The following is an 18,412-nucleotide window of genomic DNA, read 5'->3' as shown; positions in this document are numbered from 1 at the left end:
AGAAAGTCAGTCCTGATCCTCAAGGTTGACTTGGGTATCCTGCATCTTTGTTCCCATAGTAGCTTGCACATATTGCTATCACTATGCTGTCCACAGTGCACTAGATGGTGAGCAACTTGAGTTTGAAGACTACATGTAAACTGCCACTATTACCATCACACACAATCAGAAATGTACTTAATCTGCAAATGTGTAAAAGTTACCTTTCGTTGCCTGGTTGCTGATAGGTGGTGGATTTGACGCAGGTCTCTTGGTGGGGTGAAGGGGTATTGAGAAGGAAGTTTCACCAACTGGCCTCTCTGGGCTTAGACTGCCATTACTTATCTGGCATGCCCCCGAAATCAAGCTTGAATTCTGCATATACTTTCCATTCTGAAGGCTGGAGCCACTGCTGTCCACACTATTCCTACTTTGTACCTTCTGACTGATTTCTGATGAACCTTCCTTTTTGATGCATTTCTGGCTTCTACTTAGATCCTGAAGAAGGAAGAAAATAAGGCTGAATTTTCAGGGTTTAAAATAAGTGAGGCATTTAAGCTCTCTATGTATTAGTAGCAAAGTCAAGTGAGAGAACAAATAAGCTACTGAATTTTAGTTTTCTTAACATGTCTTGGCCACAACCACCCCTTCATGATGGTATCTCAGTCCATACACCTAATAGCTCTGAAGGATTCAGGCCTTGAATTTGCATTGTAACTTATGTCAAGAAAAAAAAGAGAAAATAAGCAGGGGTGCTCTGCCTGCCACTCCACTCAGTGAGCACGTGCCATGGAAGGAACTCGAGATGAGAGAGGTGGACCTACTGCTGCCTTAGCATGTCACAGCTCCTATGTACCTCTCGCACTGTACTTTAGAACCTCACTTCAAAAAGGTTCATCTCCACTGTGTTTGCTAGAAAATCCTAGACCCAGGGCCGAGCATATCAGAATCCCTAAGAATGGACAGTCTTTCAAATGTGCATTTAATTGTAATTTTTTGGCTTCTTAGGTCTTGTAGTTGACAACCAGTTACAGTTTAAAAAAAGAAGAAACAAAACAGAATTAATGACAATTCTAAATCTTTTAATGTTTCAAACTTTGAATAATACCTGAGGATTAAATCTGGAAGTTGTATCAAATTGTTTTATCCAGGAAGAAGTCCTAGAGTCTTGATCTTCACTCTTGACATGATATCCTAAAGAGAGGTTTTAATTAAATTATCACTGTACTAACTTGATCTTAAAGAACAAAATTAGCCGAATGCTTAAAATTGAAAGCAAATTCATGTTGACATTTTATTAAGAAATAAATGTTAACTCTTCAGTAATTTATTTACATATCTTCACCTTCACTACACTCCTTTCCAAACAAAAATAAAATAGTCACCAGCTCACAACCTATCATGTTAATTCTTTCAATTCTCTCAGACTCTTGTTATGTGGTTTTGTGCCAGATGCTAGAAGATCTAGAGTCAAATTCTATGACCACCTGTTGCAGATATAAAACCAAATCAATACACATTCCCTAAAAATGGTATATTTTCCCATATAAAACTAAAGGCAGATGCTTGCCTAAATTCTTCAGTATTTCCCTAAAAGCTTTCTTTTCAAGGGACCAAAGAGATCATACTTAGAAAGACAAAATGCTGCAGTGGATGACAGACAAACCCAGATCTGAGTTTCAGTTCTTCCATTACCAATGCAACTTTAGGCAAGTTATTTAACCTCTCCAAACTTTAGTTTCCCCTTATACAATAAGCAAAGACTTTGGAATCATATGATCCTGGGTTCACATTCCAATACCACTGAATAATAGCTATGTAAAGTGTGGGCAAGTTAAATTAATTTTACTAAGTCTTATTTCCTTTACCTGTAAAATAGGAGTGATATTACCTATACCATAAGTATTGTTTCAAGAATTAAGTGAAATGAATGTCAAGCTCCTGGTACATAGCTGACACTAAACAATAGCTTACTTTCAATACTGAATCCTATAATGCTAACAAATGATAAGCTTTATAACCAGATACAGTGAGGCACTATAAAATCATATACAGACAATTCCCAACTTATGATAGTTTGACTTAAGGTTTTTCACCTTTACAATGGTACGCATTTAACCATTCTGTTTTTCACTTTCAGTATAGTATTCAATAAATTACATAAGCTCTTCAACACTTGTGTTAAATATTTTTGCCCAACTGTAGGCTAGCGTAAGAGTTCCAAGCATGTTTAAGAAACATAGCTAGGCTAAGCTATGATGTTCAGTATGTTAGGTGTATTAAATGCATTTTCGACTGAAGATATTTTCAACTTCCAAATGGGTCTATCGGGTAGTAACCCCATCTTAAGTAGAAGAGCATCTTTACTGAAAAGGTGAATTATAACAGTTAAGAGATTTCTTATTTGCCTTTTGACTCTGGAGCATGTCCTTCTATTCAAAGAACTTGTACTCACAAAGCCTTGCTTTAAAAAAATAACTCGGCTCATTTTCTTATTGTAAAAGTAATTGCTAAATATTTAGAAAATACACGTGAACCAAATAAAATAAAAACCACTCATAATTCCATCACTCAGAGATTAAGTATGCTAAATATCTAGGGGTAGAGTCTTACTGTCTTTTCTGTCTATATACATAGATGTCTCCTCCTCCATGGGTTTTAGTCCATATTACAACTCAGCCCAGGGCCCTGGAAGACAGCAAAACCTAGAAGCCTTTTCCACTTCTGCTGAAGTATCTCAGTAGTATGACAGCTTTATTCACAAGAGATTTTTGCTTCACTTTTTCTTAAACTGCCTACTTATGTACCCACCCCTGGTGTAGTAGATTGAATTATGACTCCCAAAACTCCCTGAAGCTTGAATTGTGTCCCCCAAGTTTTATGTATTAGAAACTTAGCCCCCACTGTGACTGTTAAGAGGTGGGAAATCCTATTATGGTAATCAAAAGGTGGAACCCTGAAGGGGTGATTGGATTGTAGGACCGTGCAGTAGTGAATAGATTAAAAATGGTGATCAGGGGCATGGTTCTGAGGGCTTTAAAAGAAATGGAGAGTCTGTTTCTCTCTCTCTCTCTGCTTCTACCATCTTGCAATGTGAGACCCCTGAGTCACTGTCACCACCATCAGATGGACTTTGGACTTCCCAGACTCAGAAACTGTAAGCAATAAATTTCATTTTCTTTATAAATCACTCAGTTCTGTATACTTTGTTATAAGCAACATAAACAGACTAATACACCTGGTAAATGTTTTTTTACACTAGAGAGAACTAGAGACAGTATTTCTGTTTCTTTTGCTGATTTACTTTCTTAAGTATGCTTGGGGTTGGGGTGGTTTAGGGGCCCCACTTAGCCACATGAGAATGTTCATTCTTTCTTGGGCTGCCATTTTTCAAGGTTTGCAGTAAAAGGTTCTATCACTTTCCTTGTTTGGTGCTGTTGGTAAAGTTTTGGTTTTTTAAAAATGGTATTCTGGGTTCATTTTGTCTGGTGTAAACTTTAAGATGCTGGAATCCTAAAACATCTAGTTTCTTCTCTTAGAGTAGAGGTTCCTAACCTGGAGTCAATGGATAGTCGGGGGAGGGGGTTGGGGGGATGGCAGCACAAACCATGAGAAAATGTAAGTAATAGTATTTATAATAAACATTTTTCTGGAAAGAAACTCTAACTTTCATCAAATTCTCAAAAAAAATATCTAAAAATGTTCAAGAAACGACATCAGAAGTTAAAGAGAGATCATCATGGTACTCTTCCTTTCATGTTTAATTCTAACCAGACATAACCTACAGGTGTTGGCAGCCAGTGGTTTTTAATTGCTTCCTTGAATAAATTAGTCTTTTCCCTATCACCTGCTACCATGAGTCTTGCATTAGTCATCATATCAGAATCCCTAAGAATGGACAGTCTTTCAAATGTGCATTTAATTGTAATTTTTTGGCTTCTTAGGTCTTGTAGTTGACAACCAGTTATAGTTTAAAAAAAGAAGAAACAAAACAGAATTAATGACAATTCTAAATCTTTTAATGTTTCAAACTTTGAATAATACCTGAGGATTAAATCTGGAAGTTGTATCAAATTGTTTTATCCAGGAAGAAGTCCTAGAGTCTTGATCTTCACTCTTGACATGATATCCTAAAGAGAGGTTTTAATTAAATTATCACTGTACTAACTTGATCTTAAAGAACAAAATTAGCCGAATGCTTAAAATTGAAAGCAAATTCATGTTGACATTTTATTAAGAAATAAATGTTAACTCTTCAGCAATTTATTTACATATCTTCACCTTCACTACACTCCTTTCCAAACAAAAATAAAATAGTCACCAGCTCACAACCTATCATGTTAATTCTTTCAATTCTCTCAGACTCTTGTTATGTGGTTTTGTGCCAGATGCTAGAAGATCTAGAGTCAAATTCTATGACCACCTGTTGCAGATATAAAACCAAATCAATACACATTCCCTAAAAATGGTATATTTTCCCATATAAAACTAAAGGCAGATGCTTGCCTAAATTCTTCAGTATTTCCCTAAAAGCTTTCTTTTCAAGGGACCAAAGAGATCATACTTAGAAAGACAAAATGCTGCAGTGGATGACAGACAAACCCAGATCTGAGTTTCAGTTCTTCCATTACCAATGCAACTTTAGGCAAGTTATTTAACCTCTCCAAACTTTAGTTTCCCCTTATACAATAAGCAAAGACTTTGGAATCATATGATCCTGGGTTCACATTCCAATACCACTGAATAATAGCTATGTAAAGTGTGGGCAAGTTAAATTAATTTTACTAAGTCTTATTTCCTTTACCTGTAAAATAGGAGTGATATTACCTATACCATAAGTATTGTTTCAAGAATTAAGTGAAATGAATGTCAAGCTCCTGGTACATAGCTGACACTTAATTATGTGTGATTGAAAACAACTGTTACTCAGGCATTCAATTTTAATGTACTGTCTTTTCCTCAATCCACCTCAGACTTTTTGGGAAACAAAATTTTTCCTTAAAGACACAGAGAAGAGAACACTGTGTGGTATGACTGAGGCTGCCATTGATTCTGCTCTCTTTTTCTAATATTTCCTTTTCAAAGAGGAGAAAGAATATCCTCAATCAGAAAGAAACAGTTCAAGACCTATTTCCTCTCTCATAAAAGGAAAAAGGGGTGATTGTTCAAGTTTAGCAGACTATTTAAGATACCACAACATTCTTTCCAATCAACCTAACTGTTGGTGAAATAGAAATAATACTGTCTTGCAATAGCAATGGTACAATTATGTTAGTAAACAGAATTCTCAATTCCAGGTAATTTACATTTTAAGTTCACATGCTCCAATCTTACATGACTTGTCAGCATTATGTATTTTTTGGTCAATATTCTTAACACCATTTCCAACTAAAGATGTGCAATAAACAGTCTTTATTCATTAATCTTTAAACTAAACTAGGATTACAGAGCAATTAAACTGGGGGTTGTATGTCACTTTTTAGAGACTGATAATTTACGTTTCTTACCACATTCCACTGGTTTATCATAGCGATACAACTGCCTAACCTCATGGTTACTGCTGTGGCAGCTGCTGGGATCCTGGAGAGAGTTTCTTTCACCACTGTAGTCTGTGCTTTGTATTTGCCTTTGTAAACATGTGGAATAGTGCAACCCTGCCATAGACAGCATGCCCTGAATAGCTTCTTCCTCTGTGCTCGTCGAGGTAGGACATTCCCTAAAGAGCAGATAATCCAAAAAAACAAAAGTCTATTTTTTCTGATAAAATTTTTGATAAAACTTAAAACTACAAAAATGTTTTCAAAGTATTTACATCACAATTTAATAAGGCTATTATCATCAGCAAGCCTACCTTTTAATTGGAATTTCACTTCTAGATGGTTTCTGGCTCTTTTGAAGGAAGTTCCTCATCGTATTAGATTCCTTCTTAAAGTGTGATGTTATTTCTTGTTTCTTTTCATCACCTGAACTTTCAGACTCTTCAGTGGTAAAATTATTTTTCTGAAATAATAAATAATTAAATAAAAACAAAGCTACATAAGAAATTGACCAAGTCTGTACAAACTAATCAAAAAAGATTTTATACATCTAGGGAAATTTAGAATCTTTATTATCATGAAATTATTTCTGTATTTCATATGAAAAAGTGAAAATCTCTAGTAACTACAGTAACATAAAACCTTAATAAAAATGCACAATCTAGGCTTTCTTTAAGGTAAAATGAAATATAAAAACAGTATAAGCAGAGAAGACTCTTCCTCTATCTTTTCTAAAATCAGACAAAAGCTACGTTTATCAAATGTGAACAGTCACATGATGCTGCATGGATACAATGACCACTGCAGGAAGACCCTGTGTTACACAGGTCAGACAGACAAGCTTTGGGAAAAGTTGTCATTTGCCTTCCTCCCAGATGCTCATCCTTCCATCAAATAATGTACACGTCACAGGGTTTCAGGCATACCAGTGCAGTGCAATCAGGTCCAGAGTCTTCTGAATCAGAAATATCAGAATATTCTGATGATCTATTCCTGAGTTCTGATTTTATACTTGTAAAAAACCCTGAGAAAGAAGGGAAAGGATGAGAGAAAAAGAGAAAGTCCTTAGAATTTTATGAGCAGGGTGGCAAGGTGACCTCTCAAGTCCATTCAGCTTCGTGATGTTTCTCAATCTCTCCTGCTCTACCCTCCTTGTTCACTGCTTTTATTTTCTCCATCTCCCCTGCTCCCCACAAGGTCTTTCTCCCTAATTGACCAAGACACAGATTGAAGTACATTCTTAAATATAAGTGTGGTATTTATTAAACACGATTATATGAATATATCCCTTATATGGGTGAGTTGACTCTTTCATGTTTCTTTCCAGAAAAGAAACTTCCAAAACTAATATTAGCTCCAAGAGGCTTTTCGCTTCTCCTGTTGCGTTAGTTCTATTATTATAAAATAAAAGATAACTCTCCTAAACTTAAAAAGCATTCATGTAGATAGTGAGTTCAATAAGCTTATAAACCCGCCTTTCTTTTTCATGAGTCACTGCCATATAGCAATTGCTTGATGAATTCCCATTGATTAACTGACTTTTTCCTGGCATATAAACAAAGGTAGAGTCACTAACTACAGCAATACCAAATTTACCTGGAATTAGAAGAAGGAACTGAGGTATTCAACATGTATTAAATAATGTTAGCTATCTGGAACATTTACTTGTCAAGTACCAAAATACTTATTTTAATTACTTTTTAAAATAGAAGGGCAAATGATGGTCCTGAAAAAAGTTGAGAAATTAAGACTTCATTCAAAGAAGAAAAATCTCAAGAAAGAAGTATCACTATTCTGTCATATTGATGATAACCAATTAATAACTCAGTAGAGGCCTTCTTATCAACAGGCAATCAAATAAAACCACAATACATGGATTACTAATAGCTTCAGATCAGTCGATTATATATGTCTCCTAATTCTGAAAACCATGTTAGCTAAAATGATACACAAAATTGCATTAAACTTGAAACTTTTATTTTGGGGAGTAGAGGCCCATAAAATGTATGAGCTTTCATGTGACTCTTTAAACACTGTAAATGGAAGAGGGTATCACTGACCCACACTGATAACACCTTCCCTGGCCACCACACCTCACTTGGCATTCATTCAGCACTTCCCTGATGGTGGAACTATTCAGACATAGTTCAGATTTTTCAAAACAGTTTTAGGGACACAAAAAATTTCAATGCTACTATAAACTTAAGAACTTTAAAATTAGCAAGTTACTTTACACTTGATCACATTAGTAACAAATAGACCTTTAAAATGACCATTAAAACAAACATACTGTTAACTGGTTTTTGAGATTCTTCATTTTCTACCCCCTCTATTCCTGAACTCTCTTCTATCTTCAATTTTGCCTTTTTTGTCCTTCTCTTATCCTCTTCATTTTCACTATCTGCTGTATAAAGACTTTGATCTGCGAAGGGCTGTCTCTCATCTCTGTATCATGGGGAGAAAATAATCAAGTCAGAAAACAGTGCAAGACTATGTGGCCAAACATTATTCCCTTCCCCTTAATTAATAGAGTAGAGAATTGAGACACTTTCCCCATATTTCAGTCAGCTGTGCAACAGTATAGGGATTAAATTAACAAAGAGAATCCACTGAAAACTAATCTATTTGATACCTTGATGTACTTTACATACTTAATTATTCTTCCATTTGTCAGCAGTAATCGTAGATCATTATCTTTTGCTCTCCATTCAGGTACCGTGGAAGATGGCTGGAGATGCTTGTTGAATTTTCCATTCAGTTTAGAGCTCAAGATGTCCTTAAAGTATAAAAGCAGAACTTACTGAACACCTCCACTCTCACATACACCTGCTTGACTGAAGGAACATAGTATACACCTCCTCTCCTGATGGCCCTGCAGCTCACAGAGACAGACAGCTGCCTGGGCTTGGGGATATGCAGCAGTATGGCACTCCAGAGTTCCTAATGCCAAAGTGTGAGTATAGCTCATCATTTTGGAGGGCCATTAACACTAAAATTTGTTCTATAAAGTGGAATGTAAAATCTGCATAAAGTGAATTCAAAGAAATTCACTGTTGCAGAAAGCTGAAAAGCTGGAGCAGCAGCACTGCCTTAAGGTATTTTAATTCTCTTCCCCTTGCTTATTCCTGCTAAAATGCTAGCTGCTGGGCCTTCCCATCCACCATATCCTTAACCTATTATTTAGTCCTCCCACCAGGCACTGTCAGCAACTGACAGGTCACCACACTGCTATCACCACTAACCAAGGCCACCATGTGACATAAAGGTACAGTAGTAGCTAGTTTTTGATGTGTAAAAACTATTTCCTTTTCATGGTATTTTTTTCCTTAATAATAAATAGAATATTTCACAATGAGCTAAATCTTCCCCAGATGGCTAGAGGTAAGTAAGTTTAGAACAACATAATCCTGAAGAATATAATTATATAAAATTCAAAATATTTAAGAAAGTTGTAATTTCTATATAACCTCTTTAAATAACCTCTTTAAATATTTTAATCCACAGATACCTCTATTTTATTCATTTTAAATTACTGCCTATCCTACTTAAGATGTAAAATTATGGATGATACAGATTGCGTCACAAACTCGTTACCATGTTTTACAAAGGCACTATGCTGATCTCATTATTGCCTCCGGCTCTCCTCTTTGGCCAGTAGACTGGCACTTCTCAAACATCACTGGGTTTATTCTAACAGTCCGCCAGTCTAACAGTCCTACAGGTTGATGCTGTTGGCCCAACAACATTTGCATTCTGCATTTGCTCTTCCCTTTGCCTGCAACACTATTCCTCATTTCTTTGTGTATCCATTTGACTTCTTCCTGTTATTTAAATGTCAGTTCAAACGTCACCACCTGAGAGGCTCTCTAACCACCCTAGCTAATGCAGCCAGCCACCCCATCCCCGTTTATTCTGCTGCTCTGTTATTTTGGGTTCATTCATAACATTTATCAACTGAAATTATATGATTTTAGTATATGTGTCTGTCTTCCCATCTTTCCAACTCGAGCTAGGATGGAAGCTTTATGAGGGCAGGGACTTAAGTTTTGTTCACTCGTGCATCTTCTCAGAGCCTAGAGGAGCACACGGTACTTGGTAAACACTCAATAAACACATCAGCAAATGAATGAGATCTATTCCTCTTAATTCTACACTGATGTCTAGAAAGATTAAGTGCCTCTCTCTGTCACAGGCATAACTATTGAATGACAACCCCTACAATTCTACAACAGAGATTAGACAAGAATGAGCAGCAGACTGTTCTCTTTTTATCACCCTTTAAAAGAACTTTAGGGAACAACCAAGTTTATGTTGTTATTATGAAATATAATACTTGCCTCTTCCCATGGACACATCTCTAATCTTTTGAGGACCTCTCTTGTGTGGAGCTCTAGGATGTCTAGGTTAGAAGGAGTTCGGACATTGTGATCTCGAAGTTTCCTCATCTTTCGTCGGGAATGGTACGGGGAAGTTGCTTCATTTGAGGATCGTGAAATTGGACACACAGTAGGAATTCCCTGAGATTTAACTGGTTTGCCGTTTTCCTCCTTTAAGAATCAGAGTAATTTTATGACACAGCTACTAGATACATACCTGACAAACTAATCAGCCACAAAAATATTTTAGAAAACAAACACCATTCAGTTTAACCATATAAACAACCAAACAAAAAAACAAATCATGAGCCTCAAACAGGTTGGCTGAGACCTTAATTCCCTTCTCTCCCCCACATAATATACTATGAACATATTTCCTTGACTTTTGATATCATATTAAAGGCTGGGTAGTATTCCACTGTATGGACATAGCATAATTTGACCTCATACTTACTGGTAGCCATTTAGGCTGCCTCCAGTTCCTTCCTATGATGAACATTCTTTTCTCATACATATTTGTATAAATCAATAATTACTTTTTAAACCCAAAATCATACATCTATGTAGTTTTAAAAATTAAATACTCTATAAAGAAAAGTAGCAGTCTACTCTTCCCCATCCTTGATTCTCATTTTCCAGAGGCAACCACTTGCAACCTTTTTGTTTTACTGTGGCAACATACATATAACATAAAATTCATCATTTTAACCATTTTTCAAGTGTACAGTTCAGTGGCATTAACAGTTCACACTGTTGCACAACCACTGGCACCATTTATCTCCAGAACTTTCTTATCTGTGCAAACTGAAACTCTGTACTCATTAAACAATAGCTTTCCTTTTTTCTCTTCCCAAAACCCTTGCTCTCTCTCTCTGAGTATGACAACTCTAGGAACCTCCAACGAGTGAAATCACATATTTATCCTTTTGTGACCAGCTTACTTTTAGCAAAATACCTCCGAGGTTCAACCACAGTGTAGCATGTGTCAGAATCTCCTTCTTTTTTAAGGCTGAATAATATTCCATTGTGTGTATATAGCACATTTTGTTTATCCAATCATCTGCTGATGGACACATGGGTTGCTTGGTCCACTGTAAATAATGCTGCTATGAATACAGTATACATATATCTGTCTCAGTCCCTGCTTTCAATTCTTTTGGGTATCTGTCTAGCACTTGCAACTTATTATAACTGTGGGCTTTTTCCCAGTTATTTGCCTCCAAATGTCTAAATAACCTTTTTATACTGTTTTCGGCTTCAGATATTACTGAATTCCTGCTGTGCAAGACGAAGTCTTAATCCTCCCATACCTTTCCTAAACATACACGCACCTTCATTTCCTTCAGTAATCAGTATTGCACTCAGTAAAAATTGATAACCCAGTGCCATGTAACATACTATTATTACATTTTCTTTCTTTTACATCCTTTGATTTTTCTCTTGAGTTGCAATTGCCTTGCTTCCTATCTACTTTCTTTTCTAAATGTTTATCACTAATTGATCCCCATATTCTCCACTAAAAGAATATAAACATTCAAACACATTAGGTAATCTATCAATTTTCTATTTTTCCTTGGAGACATCCCCTCCTGGATAGGATTGCCAGAAAAAGTATGAGACAAAGTTAAACTTGAACTTCAGATAAACAACAAATACGGAGCCTTTCAATTCTGATCCATTCTGGACTGGCTGCTCTCTGGACCAGTCCAATTGCTCTTTCAGGTGTATATTACTATTTTAAATCTGTAGAATTAACTTGGAGTTGACGTATTTTCAGAGATGACTCTCCCATTTACTCAACTATTGTTTTACTTCCCTTCATAGAGATTTATAGTTTTCTTCACACAAACTCACACCTTTCTTAGTTTGGGTTGTTATGCATGAAATTTATATATGTATATACATTTACATATATTTAAGTTTAGATATGACTTTTGATACTAAATCCATTTATATGCAATTACTGTCACTCTTTAAAAACCAGAAAATATTATCCTACTATATCTGAACACATTGAGAATTACATGAACTATCCTATCCATGGATATTAAACCCAGCATTTTAATATTTGTTAGATGTCTACCACTTTCCACTCCCCAAACACAGCCCTAATATAAGCTGTTAACTTACCAGTTAGCCTCCACCTAATTTCCTCTCAATTCAAGCTAGACACTAACAGAACTACCTTTCTGAAGAATTACTTTAGTTAAAACCCCCTTTCTTAAATACCTAGAATAGCTCTTAACTAGTAAGTTAAAAGACCTAATCACCGATGTTATGGGCTTTTTCAATGGGCATTTACCTTAGTTGCTCAAACATTTTCAGTCAAGCAGGTCTCCTTATTCACACCACTAACATCCTTCTTTCTAACCCTAATGCCCCTAGCTTTACTCACTCGCATTTTTTCTCTTGTTCTAATTACTTAATTACTTAATATGTATTCATATCTGAGAAACTAAAATTAGATTTGACATTTGTATTATTTATACTGTATTTTTTATTTTTGGAGTAACCTGAAAGTAACCTGCTTCCTTGTTATTTCATTACCATATGCTAAAATTTTTTCCAGGACTTTAGAAGCCTGAAAACCTGAAAATCCATCCAAGACTCAGCTCATTCTACTTCTTCAAAGTGTCTAAGAGCTTTCAAATGTTTGCAGTGTGGTGGTAGATCCATTGTCTTCTCAAAGCAGATAGTAACTAAGCATTTAGATCGTTTCTACCCTTACCTCTATTGCTCGAATTACTTTAGAAAGTTCTTTAATAAGATGTCCAGGTCTAACGTTGTCTGGAATTTCAAAGGCATGCTCAGATACAAGCTGTATTTGTATTAACAAAGATAAGAAAACCAAGGGTTACTCACACTTTAATATGTTAAAATGAATTTACTAAACCAATTTTTGGGTTCTTTAGACTTTACAGACATAGCCAAATACTAGTAATACAGAGTTCATGCAGTTGATATCACACCTTCTAAGGAGATCCTCATTAACATATAAAATCCTCTTAGACTGAGTTAAAAATGGACTTGTCTCAGTGAATTTTGCCTTTAATTGGGTAACTTTGTACTCTACACCTCAAAGCCTACTGTAATTCTAACTATAGGATAAGTATCCTTTACCTGAAATGCTTGGAACCATTAGTGTTTTGGATTTTGGAATATTTGCAGATACTTAACCAGCTGAGTGGCCTTAATCTGAAAATATAAAATCCAAAATGCTCCCTTGAGCATCATGTTGATGCTCAAAAAGTTTCAGATTCTCAGAACAAAAGTTCAGATAAGGAATGCTCAACCTGTACTACTACTAATTAGTAAAGTAGCTAATTAAGCCTAACATTTAAGTCATAATACATACAAATTTTTAAGAAGAACACAGGCACTAACAATCCTACATTCTCATGGGAAGTCTAATTGAATAAATTTTTGTAAACTTTTTCTTTTAATAGTCAAAAGCAGGGAGTTCTGGTCAAGATGGTGGAATAGATGGTTCCCAGCGTCACTCTCTCCCACAAATCAACCAAATTTACAACTATAAAAATGTAACATCAGCCAAGCTGGGGCCGCTGGAGCTCAGGGGAAGAAGAGGAGAGACCTATGGAGTTCATGAAGGTGGGAGAAACAACGATGAGAGAAAGAAAAAGCTGCTCTGAGCATTTCAGGTCGCGGCTGCTTTAAGGCTCAAGCTGATGAGTGCCTGGAGCAGGAGCTGGGAGAAGCTGCAGCTGTGCCCTTCAGATGGAGTTACTTGGACGCAGCAGGAAAGAAGAGGGCCTTGGCGGCCCCCAAGACAGCAAGACCACTAATAGGTTTCCCATGGACCCATGCAGGAGCAAGGAGCCAGAACAACTGAAAAAAGGGAGCCATTCAGAGGCCAGTGAGTCATCGCAAGGGACATCGCAGGGCCCATCCCATGGGAAGTGTTTGGAGCATGGGCAGTGGGCAAGATGGGAACACCGGGAGAACACTGGGACACAGCAAGGACAGCCGACCTGCCCCCCAATCAGCACAGGACCACTCAGAGGAGACTGGTCAGGAACGCAGAACTGCATAGGATGCAGTTTGATGAAAAAACTCAGGCCCAGATCAGAGATTCTACAGAACACAGATCCACCGGGTCTCTGGAGAGCCAGAAGTGCCTATAAGATCAACCATTAAACGCTGAGCTGCACAAAAAGCCTTCCCTAGGGAAAAAGCAGCAAAGTAGCACTTTAAACAACCACACAGCTCAAGTACTGGTTCCCACAGGAAGTTCCCCCGTATTAGAAGCAAAAGACAAAAAATTAGTTCCGGCCCAGGCCCACCACTAGCACCTTGGGGCCTGCCTGGGAACCGGAGGCTTGGATCAGGGGACTGGACCCCACTCCCACTTCCAGGCAAACTGTGCCAGTGCCTCAGGGCCAGCCCAGGGACCCAAGGCACAGGGAAGGGGACTGGACCCCACTCCTACCACCAGGCACACCACGCCATGCCTTGGGTCCCACCCAGTGGGACAAGGGGCATAAAGAATAATTACAATTTGTAAGAATATATATGCTAGTAATATTGATTTATCAACATATCTCAATGTTCAACTCCAAAAATATGTATAATCGATTTTGATTCAATAAATAAATTTTAAATAAATAAGTAAATAAAACTTGGGGGGGGGGCCGGCCCGGTGGCACACTGCTGCAGTGCGCCACTTGGGAGCGCGGGGGCGCTCCTGCCGAGGGTTCGGATCCCACATACAGACCAGTTCAAAAAAAAAAAAAAAAAAAAAAAAAAAAACTTGGGGGAGAGACACACACACACACACGCAAAATAGGAAAAACATCCTATCAATTGGAAAGAGAAATAAATTGATGGGTTACCATATCTACTGAACTGCAAACTATTGTCATTATTTATTAGGTCTATTTCCAAATATTTATCTCTTTATCGAAGAACATTTTAGTTTTACAGAAACACTATACTAGTTTCTACTTTTGCTTTATACCCTTTCTTGGTTTTAGCATAATTTGTTAAAACAAATTAATAACAGTAATACTAAACGCTAATACTGCACTCTGATACTGTTGAGTACAAGTGTTGACTCACTTAATCTTTTCAACAACACTGTGACATAGATACTACTATTATTCCCATTTTACAATTGAGGGAACTGAGGCACAGAAGCTAAGTAGTTTTCCCAAAGTCACAAAGACAGTTTATTAATAGCAAAGCTAAGATTTGAATCCAAATGTCTGACTCCAGAATCCATGCTCTTAACCACTATGCTTAGCTGCCTCTCATCTTATAGCAAATTTAACAGTTAAATGTAAACATCATGCTTTTAAAAACGCTCTACAAATGTAATGTATTAACTATATTTCTTATTTTTTAAATACTATGTATCAAAATCATCTATGAAGTTTGTTAAAAACAGAGATTCAGATCCTACCCCAATCTATTAAATCAAATATTCTAGAGGAGGATCCAGGGATTTTATTTTTAAAAGGCTCTAAAGGCAAATCTGATAAACGTACAAATTTGTTTAAAGCCTTCATCAGGAAACAAAAATTACACAATTTTTGCAACATATGACTTATTTTGTTTTTATCTTGTTATATAGTTTTGTTTATATCTTTCCTTGTCATCTAGATGATGAATCTTAGATACTGGAAAGCATAATTTTTATTTTTCTGAATACTTCCACAGTGCCTTGTTCTGGTGTATATGTAGCAATGAAATAAAGTGAAAGGGAGTATTAAATTATTGGGATGGTAACCTATTAATTACTGTTTCCCAATATCTCTTAAGAGCAGGATTTTTATTTCAAGTGAACATGTAAGAAATTAACATAAACATGTATTTTCATCTGCTCACATGTTTATCATTTATTAATGTATGGTGTGCAAAGTTCCATGGGGTTGAAATAAAGATAAGAAAAATAGAGTCTCTGTTCTTCAAGAACTCATAAACCTAGTTAAGGAGATATGAATACATTACGTTATATACACTAATTTTAAGTCCACTGGCACAAGAAATATGCTATGGAAAAATAAAGGAAGAAAACACTAATTCCAAATGGAAATCTGGGATAACCTCTTGGAAGTGGTGGGATTCAAATGCAAACAACAGGTCCACTTTTTAGTAAAAATAGAAAGTTCATGCTTGAACCTTGACCTTTCCTTTCCTTCATTTTTACATTAGTCTAGCAGAGTGGTAAAGAGCATAGGCTTTGCAGTCCTAGAGACCTAGATTTAAGTCTTAAGTCTACTAGTTAGTTCTCTTGGGCAAGTTACTCAAAAAACTCTTTGAACCTCAGCTTTCCCAATATGTAGAATGCGGGTACCAATAGCACCCAGACCTCATATAGTAGCTGTGAGGATTAAATGAGATTATGTGTATAAAGACTAACCACAATGCTTAGCACAATATGAGAGCTCAATGTTATTCATTACTATTCTATATTTACGTGTTCATTTCTTAGTCAATATCCTAAATATACTTGCATTACTTTCTCTTCCAGATTAAAGATTAAAGAAATACCTAAGTGTTTTATTCTCATAATTATAAACAGAAACCAATACATTTGTATATATTGTATAATGAAATGCAGGTTGTATTTAAAGCATGATTTCCATTCCCTCTACTACTGGTACTCACAAGTGCTGCCAAAACAGCAGAAGGACTCAGTTTTCCTGACCTTGCCACATAAAAAACAACAACGATTTCACCAAAGAAAATGACTTACTTCTTTTTTCATCCATAATTTTAAAGCAGTATGCAGTGCTTTCACTCCCTGTACTAGGTAAGTTTGAGGCTGGAAACCATCTTCTTTCAATTCTGTAGGAATGGAAGTGGGGTGGGAAAAGGAGTTAAAGTATTCTGAAGAAAAAGGACTATTTAGATTTCGAGTAACCACCAAATATCAAACTGTATAATTAATATAAAGAAAAATAAATATAAACAAAAAAGGTAGATTCAATTCAAACAATCAATTCAAAATGCAAGAAAGGAAAAGAAATAGAACTACATTAAATGTAATTGTACTAACTGCTCCAGTAAAAAGAGAGATTGCTCCATTGGACTTAAAAATAAACTACAAATACACACAGAGTTATAACACCAAGGTCAAGTGTTCAGATCTCCCTACAGGCTAGCCACCCAAAAAAAAGCACATATAAAAAAAATACAGAAAGCTTTAAAATAGAAGGATAAAAAAGATACTAAGCTTTCAAAAGAAAGCTGGTATAGCTATAATAATAGATTGTCGTTAATAAAGGTTCATTTCATAATGACAAAAGATTCTGTTCACCAGAAAGATATAACCACTTAAAATTTATACTCAATAACATAGCCTGAAAATATAGAAAGTAATACCTAGACACAACTACAAAGAGAAATAAGCAACTCCACAATCACGGTAGAAGATTTTAACGTATTTCTCTTGGTAAATGATAGCATATGTAGATTAAAAAGAAAAATCAGTAGACATATATTCAATTTGAACAATATAAAATTTGATTTAGTGACCAAATAGAACATTGTATCCAGCAACTGCAGAATACACGTTCTTTTCAAACATACATACACAAAACATTTACAAAAATCATCCATATTCCCAGGGCCATAAACAAATCTCAACAAATGTCCAAGGATCTAAATCATATATATGTTCACAATGCAATTAAGTTAGAAGTCTATAACACAGAAATCATAACAAAGAGATAGCCAGAGAAGGCCTATATGTCTAGAAATTAAGAAACACAGATAAGAAATAGCCTGCTAAACAACATTTGTACCAAAGAAAAACATACTGGAAATCAGAAAATATGTTGGTTAAGCAATAATGAAAATATTATATCAAAATGTGTGGTATACTATACACACCAGGAAATATACAGCCTTAAATGCTTAAGTTAGAAAAGAAGGTTGGAGCTGGCCACTTAGCTCAGTTGGTTAGAGCGCAGCCTTATAACACTGAGGCCACGGGTTCAGATTCCCATACAGCCCAGCTGCCAAAAAAAAAAAAAAAAGAAAGAAAAGAAGACTGAAAATTAATGAGCTGATGACCCACTAAAAAGTTTAAAAACAAAATAAGAAAAAATAATAATGAGCAAGAATCAACAAAACAGAAAACAGAGAGGATTATTAAGCCTCAAACTGGTTCTTTACAAATGTAATAAAAGTGATAAAAAAAGAAAATAGGCACAAATACTATGTATCAAGAATGAGAAATGAGACATCATTACAAATGCTACAGATATAAGTTAAGAGAAAAACATAAACTATTTTATGCCAACAAATGTAAAAATTTAGACGAAATAGACACATTTTCAGAAATTAATCAAAATGGACTCAATAAAACTAGAAAACCTTAATAATCCTATAATCACTAAACGTATTGACTCAGCAGTCAAAAATCTTCCCACAAAGAAATCTATAGATCCAGATGGCTTCATCATTGAGTTCTATCAATCAGTCAAGAAAGAAACAAATTCTAATCATATATAAACTCTTCCAGAGATCAGAAAGAGAAAGAACAATCTCAACTTT

At 35.8% G+C, this 18,412-nt stretch overlaps 1 protein-coding gene across 1 annotated transcript in view; it reads right to left on the bottom strand.

The window, feature by feature from the left end:
- The window catches only part of KDM7A (lysine (K)-specific demethylase 7A), a 50,907-nt gene that overhangs the window by 2,645 nt on the left and 29,850 nt on the right, over positions 1-18,412 (bottom strand). The window contains exons 10-19 of the mRNA XM_008571489.1: positions 16,608-16,699; positions 12,621-12,710; positions 9,854-10,063; positions 8,168-8,292; positions 7,807-7,961; positions 6,443-6,540; positions 5,831-5,979; positions 5,487-5,695; positions 4,024-4,109; positions 204-477 (exon numbers count right to left, since the gene is read on the bottom strand). Of these exons, the coding sequence (XP_008569711.1) occupies positions 204-477; positions 4,024-4,109; positions 5,487-5,695; positions 5,831-5,979; positions 6,443-6,540; positions 7,807-7,961; positions 8,168-8,292; positions 9,854-10,063; positions 12,621-12,710; positions 16,608-16,699 (1,488 nt within the window). The remainder of the gene's footprint in view (positions 1-203; positions 478-4,023; positions 4,110-5,486; positions 5,696-5,830; positions 5,980-6,442; positions 6,541-7,806; positions 7,962-8,167; positions 8,293-9,853; positions 10,064-12,620; positions 12,711-16,607; positions 16,700-18,412) is intronic.

The sequence above is a fragment of the Galeopterus variegatus genome, unplaced genomic scaffold (genome assembly GCF_000696425.1).
Source record: "Galeopterus variegatus unplaced genomic scaffold, G_variegatus-3.0.2 Scaffold690, whole genome shotgun sequence".
In the NCBI taxonomy this organism is placed as follows: domain Eukaryota; kingdom Metazoa; phylum Chordata; class Mammalia; order Dermoptera; family Cynocephalidae; genus Galeopterus; species Galeopterus variegatus.
Note: the sequence above shows the minus strand (reverse complement) of the source record. Positions and strands in the feature narration are given on the sequence as shown.